Here is an 11,132-nt window from a genome sequence, read left to right on the forward strand (position 1 = left end):
TTGAATATAATGCAAGAAGAAATCTGATAATGACAAAATTCTAATTTTACCAGTGAAAACAAATGGTCTAATAATGTTGTCAATGGCAAATGACAAGCACATGTCTTAAACATAATAATTGAACTAGTTCTATTGGTTAGAATAGTTCTATTCTGATGTCATCATTTAATGTGAATCAACAAACAGGACATATTGAAAGTCTGTTCAAGTCCACCATAATGACTATACAAGATTGAGCATTTTACGCAACAGTAGTCCTACACTTAGGCCTAATATTATTATTGTTGTTTTATCATATGTTTGAGAATCAACAATAATAATAGGCTACTCATATTAACTTTCCCAGAGATGGGTTGCGGCTGGAAGGGCATCCGCTGCGTAAAAACATGCTGGATAAGTTGCCGGTTCATTCCGCTGTGGCGACCCCGGATTAATAAAAAGATTAAGCCGATAAGAAAATGAATGAATAATCATATTAACCTTTATTTTAAATTTACAGAATCGTGAGAAAATCGTGATCTTGATTTTAAGGCAAAAATTCACATTTTTGCCAGAATTGTGCAGCCCTAATATATATATATATATATATATATATATATATATATATATATATATATATATATATATTAGGGATGCACGATATATCGCCGGCCATATCATTATCGGCCGATAAATGCTATTTTTAAGATTAGCGTTATCGATCCGATGTCTAAATTAGGCCGATATCTTTCAGCCGATAAATTACGTAATTGTACAGACCTGCCTGCCGCGCACACATGGATGGAACTTGTTCACACTTGCCCAGTGCACTCTAATGGGTCTCTCCCCGCACTGTTTATTCCTTCAAAGTCTGTCATTTCTTAATGTGATATTGCTGTGCATTAATAACTCAGTAAGTAAACATGTTCCTTATCATTGTAGATGTGTTTGATTGAGTGTAATTGTGTATTTTGCTTTAAATCGCCTGAGGAAAATATTACATGTATAAACCTTTCCTGCTGTCTCTTTGGTGTGAAGAGATACAGTAGTAGGGGAAATTAACTTCTTACTCCAGGGCCGAATAATTTTAGTTTCGGGGTAAACTGCCTTCTCTTTTAGTTGCAGCCGGTGAATGAACGAGGACACATGTAACTTGGTCCAAAATATTTATTACTTTCCGTGTGGTACAACAAATCAGTCACTTAAAATATTGTCATTGCACAAAAACCACTCCTCCTTTCTCTCTCTCCGCCTCTCAGCTTCACACACACCCCAAACTGCAGCCCAGTCCCGTTGAAGGACCCGCACATTTTACAACACGTGTAAACATAACGGTTGTTTGTAATCTGATTATTTGTTATTATCAACGCGTTGCTTGTCATGTTATTGATGTAAGATTCAGTTTGATCGGAATATTCATATTGATTATAACGAGCGCGTGAGCTGTCACCGCACACACACACTGTAGCACGGGGGAGAGGTGAATCCAGTCATAGAGGCTCTCGACCAGCCGCTCATTCTGTCTTTATATTCAGCTCTGTGTTTGCCATAAAGTCAGCTCAATGCAGGTTTTGTATGAAAATCTAACTCTGATGGCAACTCTGCCCAGTTGAGTGAAACTCACAGCGGTTTATCATAAACTTTTCATCGATCATTTTTCCCGCAATTGACAGCAAGAATGAGCGCAGAAGCGTTGTCTGATTGACAAGCAGCAGCTACGTGTTCAAAAAAATCTAAAACGCCAAATAGGATGAATCTGTGCTGCATTTTCTAAACGTACTATCTATATCTAGCTGTTCACTTGTACGGTGGCTCTGAACTGTCAAAACACCTCTAAAAAAGGCTTTTTCTGACATGACATATTTGTACATGTGTACATCATGTGGCTGTATAGGTACTGGTTGGAGGTGTACAGGTCAAGTGCCTTGGTGTCCCAATATACAGCCACATCGCACTGCTATATGTGTGATATTGCATTTATACAACAGCTTGACGGCATTATCGTGTGTATAAAAAAGAAAATCAAACACTGAGATTTTTTTGTATGAGGAACTACTTTCTTCCACCACTTATTCACACTTGCTGCTGATGTCAACACAACAGAAACCATTGCTTATCTACTAACGTCACTTTAATGCTAGTATTTGGATGATTCTCTAGCATAATGTTTAAAGTGATGACAAAAAAAGTTGATTTTGCTGACATTTTAGGATTATAAGGCATGAAATGCCATCAGTCTACAGAGATATCTCCCAGTGTTTCTGTTGCAATTGAGAGATCACAATGTTGCTATAGTATAAATAAACCACTACAACATACAAAAGAGAGATCGACAGTTTGATAATGATTCGATCAGCTGTAGCTTGAAATTACACTGTTTTTCTCTTAGGGCTTATCATGCGTCTCTGTCGCCATCTTGTGGATGAACATCGTCAACCGTCTTTGTTCAAAGACAGGCTAATGGCTGCCGACACGTTAAAATGTTAAGCTATTTTATTTTGAAACTACATAATATCAGTACATTGTACATATGTTAAAATGTTGTTTTTGTATAAATATTGTATTTCAAAGCACAACAAAAGCAGTACATTGCTTAAGTAGGCTTTCTTCTACATTCAAAGACATTCATATGTAATGTTTTGAACTGCATAACAATTAAGGATGCAACAAATATAGATTTTAGTTGTCACATCTAATGTAAAGGTAAGTTTTATATTAGCTCATTATTAGCTCATTAGCTCATTTAAGTATTTAAATGAACTGTTGTTATCATCTGCGTTTATACATATATAATCATTTTAATAATTTGTAAATCGTCTAACATATCTTTTGTTTACATTGCACTGAAAGCCTCGCACAACTTTTACCACTACACATGAGATGTTCTGTACACGTTGCGTCTGGAATGCATAAGTGCATTGTGCTACTTGTGCACGCATATTCACATATATTCTAATATTGGAAATAACAAACTTGCGTACGGAAAAGATGCGATATGTAAATGACCCGCAGCTGTGGTTAATCCAGTGTGCATGTGTAGTCTTGGTCTATAAGCTCGGAACTTTAAACTAGCGCACCGGTGGCAAAACTTTGTTTAGTTGCAGCAGTTTCGTTCCATGCAACAGAAACGAAGCATTGAGAAGCCTTTACGATTAAATAACGACCCATTCACACGGGGCATCGGTATCAATGCTTCCCATTCACTTTGAATGGACGACGTCAAGAGTTGCCGAACTGAATTGTGGGTTCCTTCTGCACTGCTTCAGTGGCTTTGTTCGCTGCAGAACTAGGGACTTTCTGAACTTTTCAAGCACCAACAGAAGCGTGAGCCAATCATATCGCTGTTTGCAAATACCACGGCTCAGACAGTAGCTGACTGCTGACTAATTTTATTGACACACCTTATCGGCTGCTCGCACCAGTTGCTTGATGTCAGGTGATTCACGCTCTGCGCAGCCTTCAACTGGAACAGACGCACGTCACTTCAAATCTATAGTGGCCATTTTTCAAATGAACTAAATTTATTTTTGATTTCTTGGTCACACTATTTGGAGGGCCGGAACAAATTGCCTCACGAGCCACCAATTGAATAGCCCTGCTGTAGAGTGTCCTCTGCTTGTTGCTGTACAGTATGTAAGCAGAGTAATACACAAGGGTTAAAAGGCTGGATGAGTGCTGTTTACTGGCAGAATATCATACGGCTATAAGCCAATCAGATTCGAGAACCAGACAGAACTGTTGGATATATATATATATATATATATATATATATATATATATATATATATATATATATATATATATATATATATATATATATGAAATGAAATAATGAAATATTTAGAAATATTTCTGATAGTTTCCATCTGCTAATCTGCTATACTATTACACAAAGCTAACAGATTTACATGCGGTCAGAATTTTCAAACATTGCAATTATATTATTTTGCAGGTGTGTGTCAACATCTGAACCACATAGCATTTTTCTGCAGTTCATACAAAAAGGGATATAAATTTGGTATTTTCACTATATGGGCCATAAAACGTGATTACCTGTGTGACATGACACTCAAAATAACTAATTAAACAAACAAATAAATAAATACTTGCACGAATGCAATTTACATTCTATTTTGTCCAAGGTTCAAAACGGTTCCCTTAAAAGTGTATTTTTTTCAGCTTATTAAACCATACATTTACAGTTTCAGTTACATTGCAGTACTAAACAGTATGTGGAGAGTAAATATTGTACTGCACTCTAATCGTTTGCCTTGTTTTCTACAAGGATGACTGTATGGAACCCTTTATATAAACCAAGTCTGTTTTAGATGCTGTACTGCTGTAACAGTCCAGTAGATGACGCTACAGATCTAAATGACCATAAATTAATATTTAAGACTACACAGATGTCTTTTGTAAAGCTATCAAATAGGCTATACACAATACAAAAATAGACAGATAAGATTAATGATCAATATTTTCAATAAAAGGCAATGTGAACTGTATTTTTCAAATATAATAATATATTTTTATAGCTCACAATTAACCTCAAGCAGATCTAAATTTATATCTGCATCCAGGCTATATTCTTCCCCATTTCTCACTGAGATTTTTAAGGTTTAGGATGTAAAAACAAATATTTTATATAAAAAAATAAATAAATTATTTAAGAGATCAAACAAAATAATAGCCAATGTAGCGTGTAAATATAAATTAATTAGCCTACTGTCAGGGTAAGCAGAGCTGCCTTAGAAGTGAGCACTTGTTCATTGACATTTTCAAACGGTTTATGTTTACAAGTAGGCCTAGATTTATTATAAAATGGACCTACCTTATATCAGTCTGCCAGCCGTTTTGACTTAAGATTGGTGGCTATAACCAAAATAACCTGCGTCCAACCAATTAACACTTTAGGTCTAATTTCACTTATCGTTTCCTAGATTATTTTTAAATAAGAGTTGTGAAACAGAATGTGAAGACATAAAACTTACTTTGTTTTACTTGTAACTGAAAACAGGTCGTCTTAAATTACTCCAGAAGAGCAACTCCAGCAGGAACTCATCGTCACAAATAGCACGTCTTCCGGTTTTCCGCAATGAAGTCGTGAATAAACGGCTTTTATTTTTATTTTTTCGGCTTCGTGTTGGTGTCTGTTCTTCATAGATTTTACCACAAGGTGTCGGCAAAGCTTTTAATGATATTTACCTGTGAATTTCACGGCCCTTCTCGGTTCAATTTCACATTCTACCAGAAGAGAGCGACATTCTGGAGCTAAGTATAGGGCATAACAAAAAATGATGACCAAAATCTGAAACAATTACAAGATCAGAGAATTTCTCAACACTACTTGTTGATTGTGTAATTTGTATTGATTTTTTAATCCCACTTTAAATGCACAATTCGTTAAATTAAATTAGAAATAAAAGTTAATTAATTGTATTCTAGTTTATAATTGTGTTGTTTTATCTCTTGTCAGTTGATATCTGTAACGAGCCGCCTGTACGAATATAATTAAGAGGTAATTGTTTGCTTTGTTTTGTTTTATTATTTTGGAAATAACAAACAGCATATTCGATTTCACGGCAAGAACATACTTCTAGTAGTCTATAAAAGACCTATTTAAATAGCCTACCTATTTACGCAACAGTGTTTAGGCTACAAACGGTGTGTTTAAGCATCCAATGTAGCCATCAACTTATTACATTTCTGTTGTTATCTTTCTGAATAAATACATTTAAAACGAAAATAAGATAGTTACATTTTAGTTATCTACTGTACTGTAACAAAAAAATGTTAATAATAATTAAATGTTTGAAATTAATGCAAATAATTTAAACTTCCAGTTTAAAATACGTTTTTTGTTAAATGTTAACACATTTAAATTATTTTTAAGTTATATTTTTACTGATTGTCAAAGCGTTTTTAATTAAACACCTTTCGAATACAGTTTAAATACAACTTTTTATATGGATAAATGTTACTTAATAGTTCTAAACTTATTTGGTCTTATCAATACAACCTCATAACTTTAAGTAATGCATTTAGCTTAGCGCTTATCAAATGGATCTATTTGTAATATATTATATATAATTCTACTTACAGTGTAAAAAATGTTTAAAATGCCCCTGTCAAATACAAACACTGAACTTTAAAAATACCTTGAAGAGAAAGCTCCCGGGCAGGGGAATTTATCCACAATTTATTAAAACACTATCTATGTAAATATTACAGGCCGAGAGAAGGGTCTGTGTTATCATGCACCTCATCAAATGTGCATTATGAACATTGGAGTGCTCGGTTTCTCCGTTAAATGAAGGCACACTGTCAATCCGACACTGCTGTTTACACTGTTTTATCTGCGGGGAGAAAGTAAACACTTGAGCTCTGGCGAGGGGGATTATGTCTCCATGGCATCGCGTTTCAATGGTGCTGCTATACACTCCTCATGCGAATATACAGTGGACTCCTGCTTTGAGACTGTCTCTGTTTAGAGGCTTTCAAAATCTTTGAGCTTAAAACATCTCTTCTTAGACCGCAGATATACCGCAGACATGGCTGTTTATATATATATATATATATATATATATATATATATATATATATATATATATATATATATATATATATATATATATATGTGTGTGTGTGTGTGTGTGTGTGTGTGTGTGTGTGTGTGTGTGTGTGTGTGTGTGTGTGTGTGTGTGTGCAGCAAATTTGAGTTTTTGTTTGTTTATTTTTATTTTATCTTTAATTTATTTTTGTTACAATATTATTATATCGATGTTTTTGCGTATTATCAGCCTAATTATGCTATTGTTTAAAATTAAGTTAGTATTACACATGCGAATTGTAGTTTAAATGGGACTCAATGCCAGAATATAAATTAAAGGATAAATCAAATCCACAAAACAAGAAAAATGTAAGAATAAAATAACATTTATTTTTGCAAAATTTACACAGTGAAATTTACACTTTGCAACGCAGCAAGATTTAATTCAACAAACAATTATTTTACATCTTTTTAGATCCCTTTTGATTTTTTTAAGAAAACAAATATGACTTTATCATCATCAAGAAATGCAATATACATTATTCTGTCGTGTAACACAATATATCACTCACAAAGGGAACACAAATGTCTACTTGTGCCAGTAATCATACTGAATCCAAAGAAATTCTGTTCTGTTTTGTTGAATGAACATAGTACAATTTACACACACTGAGCAGAAAAGATGGAAAAAATAATCGCTTCACGATTACAATAATGCTAGAAGAGTCCCTTTTTTAAATCATGAAGCAAATTATTCAAGGAATTGCAATATCATTCATCACACGGGGGCTTAATCCGCTTGGTAAATAATCTAAATGGACTGTAACAAACGTGAAGGATTTTAAAATACACCATTTACATTACGTGAAAATACTATGGTTACACTACTAAAGGTCTAAAATAATTCACCGGTTTATTTGTGTCAGTAACGCCATCTTGCAGTAAGATAGGCAGAAACTACTTTAACCTTTACACGTAACCATTTTCTTTTTTGATTAATCACAAACTTCAAAGAAGCCACGACCACCAAACACATTTTTTTCTTGTGATTAAACTAGACATATTTTATATACAGGAACACGAGGCGTGTGAGTCTTTAGGGATGATGATTTATTTTAGTCTTTAAAGACATGAAACACTTTTGTCTATATTTGGGAAACACCATCTCACTGCTTCTCTTGAGTGTTGTTGACCAGAGGACCGTACAGTCCATTGGTGTAGCTCTGGTCTTTATGTAAGAGAGTCCTGTCTCTGATTAAGTCACTGAAGGCATAGTCCATTGGCGGCCTGAAGCCCAGTGTTGGCATCAGACCTGTGGTGGAGTATGGTGCCATAAAGGCCAGGCCTCTGCTGTGAGCCGAGTATGCCAGCCGGAGAGGGTTCAGGCCCAAATGTGTACTGAGAGGATACGTGCTCGGGTCGGAACCGAAGTGTGGCGCGTTGGGTTGCAGGGGAGAGAAAGCAGATCTATTGCTGAGCGTCATGGTTCCAGGTAACATAGGCCGCGGGGTGGAGGACATGGTTGGCTGCACGCTCTGCAGCATCCTCTCCGCCGTCCAGGTCTCCTCTGGACCCTTGGCTTGACCGCTGTTGTTTAGGATTTGCTCTATGGCCTGCACCACATCTTTCCCGCATCCCTGAAGCACAAGCTCCAGGACGCTACGCTTGTGGTTAGGGAAAACCCTCGTTAGGATGTCGATGGCGTTCATCTGTCGTGATGCCGCGGAAGAGGGCGAGGGCTCCTGCTCATCTTTATCCGTGTCGGAGCCGGAGTCTGAGCCGATGGGACTGATTGAGCCTGGCGTCTCCTCGCCATCTTTTAGTGGTTTGGCTATCGGGGAACTCACGATAGACTCTCGGTCGCCGTTTTCCGAACCCGAGCCGTGGCGCATATCTGGAGACGACATGCCAGGAACGGATTCGGTGTCGGTGGATACAGACTTTCCAGCCGCCTGATGTGGTGTCACCGTTCCTGGTAAAGGTGTCTTGGGGAACAGCTCGAACTTTTGGATATTTGATTCTCCTGGAATAGATTTGTGCACGTCAGTAACTTCCATAACTATTTTCTGGGTTTGTAAACTAGTGAAACTATTCAACTTCCATAGACTAGTACAAATTACATAGAATACAACACATCATGCTAAATATGCAATTATATAAAACATATGTTCAATTGTACTTTAAAGGGAATTATGTTCTTAAACTGGCTATAACATGATAATTTAGCTCTCTAAAAAGCTGGAATATTGTGTGCTCTTTTTTTCAACATATACTGGATTCTGTAACAAGTTGCATTAAATAATGCCAGTACAAATATATATTTTTATTAATACTATCTTCGTTATAATATGGAAAACTAAAAGGTGGATCACACTTACTGCTTCCAACTAAAATCTTTATTTTTAAGTATTTCCATATAGGCTATATGATCATAACGTTTCTACTTACCAGAGTTTGATTCGTTGCTAACTGGGCCGAAGACCTCGTAGTTTTGCCGGGGAGGTATGATGCCGTTGGCAGCGGCAAGGGCCAGACCCTCTGCTGTGCCGTAGAGCAGCTGGAGCTCTCTCGCCTCGTTCTCCTCCTGCGCCTGCTGTCTGCGGAGCGCGACCTGAGCGGCCATCACGCGCTGTCTCTCCGCGATCAGGGTGCATTTGGCACACATACAGTCTTTCCATCTGCAGTAGCGCTTATGCCCCTTGAGCGCGGATACCACGCCGTGATTCCTGCACCGGGCGCACTTGGGCGTCCTTGGATACTTCTCCGTAGCGCGAAGCAACAGCGGCGGGGCCCTTAACAGGCTACCTGCCATTGAAACTGGTATGGAGGCGGCAGCGGCCGCCGCAGCAGCAGCGCCTGGATGAACCTGCGACCCTGCCTGAGAGGCGGGTGGGATCTCTGGACGAAGATCCATATTCTCCGAATCAACAAACAGCGGATCGATAGGTTAAAATACGTGCGCAACCGAAGTCTTCGATCGGAGACGTTTCATAAGCATTGGCCAGAATCGATACAAGGTGAATATCTTCAGTACAGCATTTAAAGAACACAGCCCGACTGCCAGTGTCCAAGAAGAAAGCAGAAACCAATTTATTATGAAAGTCCTCTTTCCAGCGAGATCTTCAACTTGTTGCGCACAGTCCACAAGCAGCCCGAACGAAGTGCCGATTTTAGAAATTAAACTTACGCGTAACACAAATAAAAGTTAATCTTAAAACACAAAAATCCATGGAAAGCGATGCGAAACTAACTTTAAACTCAACGATCGGCCAGCAGTGTGAGAGAGCAGAGTTTGCTGCTGCAGCCAGTGTGAGACACTAACTTCCTCGAGAGATCTTCAGTGGATACAGATCCCTCTCGATCTATTGTTGCGCCCACGTTTTCATTAGACAAATTTGACAACAATGTGGCGCCTGTCATTGGCCAAAGGGGGAAGGCGCGATCTGATTGGCTTGTCTCTTTTTCAACTGTGTCCACCTGCGTTCTTTTCTCAAATAACAAGCATCACGCAGAGCTAAAACATAAAACTTTTATCATAAGAAATTATTTACAAAAATACAGGCTATAGATCCTAAAGACGACTAGCTGATTCTCTAAACGCGTTATTGGACAATTTGGCTTTATAAAAAGCCGTTTAGTCAAAGGAGCTGCTAAAAGGTGATTTACGTGGGTTTTCAGAATATGAATAGCAAACGCATTTATTTTCTCTTTAAAAGTAGTCCAAGTTATTTTTTAAACACTGGAAGACGAGACTTTTTTGTAGTGAAGAGCCAGTCCCTTGTAGAATGACGTCAATGTCGATAAACGGTAAGTTTTAAGCAAGACTTTAAGGGATATTCGTTTTGTTTCGTAATTGTTTACTGCGTATTTGTAATTGTTTTTTGTCAGCATTGTTTCGTAGTCTAAAACGGCATGCTTGTATTTATTCAGAACTTAGCTAAACTACTTTAGTTACTTGTGTGTAATTTCTCATTTATTAGAAACAGGACTTTAAATTATTTAGTTGCCTAATTTATAAAATAAATCAAAATAACGTTATTTATATAGGCTATGTAGCTACTGCCCGATATGATATTAAGAAGTTGCACGTGGTTTAACGCGTTAGCCAGGCTTGACTTTTACTTCTGTTCCTCTTTATTATTCGTCGCACATTTATGTAATTAAAACACTATTTTTCTACTTGGCATTGTAGGCTATTTATTTTAAGCGTTGTTCTTGCTGGCTTGATTTAAAGTCTAGTCGTTTTCATTAGTTTCGAACAAATTTAAGATGATATTTGATTTTTTTTCTCCCTCTGTTTTGTTTCCTGATAACTCTGGCTTGTGCAAAATACGAAAATATATTTAAATTTATTCATATAATAGGCTACTGGTCAATTATTTTACAATCGCATGTAATATTGTTTACCTCATAAAAGAATATAAAGCGAGGATTTTTTCATTTTTAGCCCATTTTAAAAGCTTCAAATAATTATTGCAAAGCTTTGATATGTCTGTTTGTACTAAAATGCAAATAAATATGTCATAATTCAAAATGTAGTGATTCATAAATACTTCATGTATTTTTGAGCAATTTATATGAATGTTTTAAGCACAGAAACAAC

The 11,132-nt window shown here is 36.8% G+C and overlaps 1 protein-coding gene and 1 long non-coding RNA gene across 5 annotated transcripts in view; both read right to left on the minus strand.

Moving 5' to 3' along the window:
• The window catches only part of LOC141375597 (uncharacterized), a 123,757-nt gene extending 118,684 nt beyond the window's left edge, over positions 1 to 5,073 (minus strand). For all 4 annotated transcript variants that reach the window (XR_015497695.1, XR_015497697.1, XR_015497696.1 and 1 more), the window contains exon 1: positions 4,971 to 5,073. This is a non-coding gene — a long non-coding RNA (uncharacterized LOC141375597). The remainder of the gene's footprint in view (positions 1 to 4,970) is intronic.
• Positions 5,074 to 7,621: 2,548 nt separating this feature from the next.
• On the minus strand, positions 7,622 to 9,465 carry dmrta2 (DMRT-like family A2). The gene is given in 2 exon segments (NM_001007064.3): positions 7,622 to 8,552; positions 8,978 to 9,465. Coding segments are annotated over 2 exon segments (1,323 nt in total). The 5' UTR covers positions 9,444 to 9,465; the 3' UTR covers positions 7,622 to 7,695.
• Positions 9,466 to 11,132: the final 1,667 nt, after the last annotated feature.

Source organism: Danio rerio, chromosome 8 (assembly GCF_052040795.2).
Source record: "Danio rerio strain M-AB ecotype USA chromosome 8, GRCz13ab, whole genome shotgun sequence".
Classification (NCBI taxonomy): domain Eukaryota; kingdom Metazoa; phylum Chordata; class Actinopteri; order Cypriniformes; family Danionidae; genus Danio; species Danio rerio.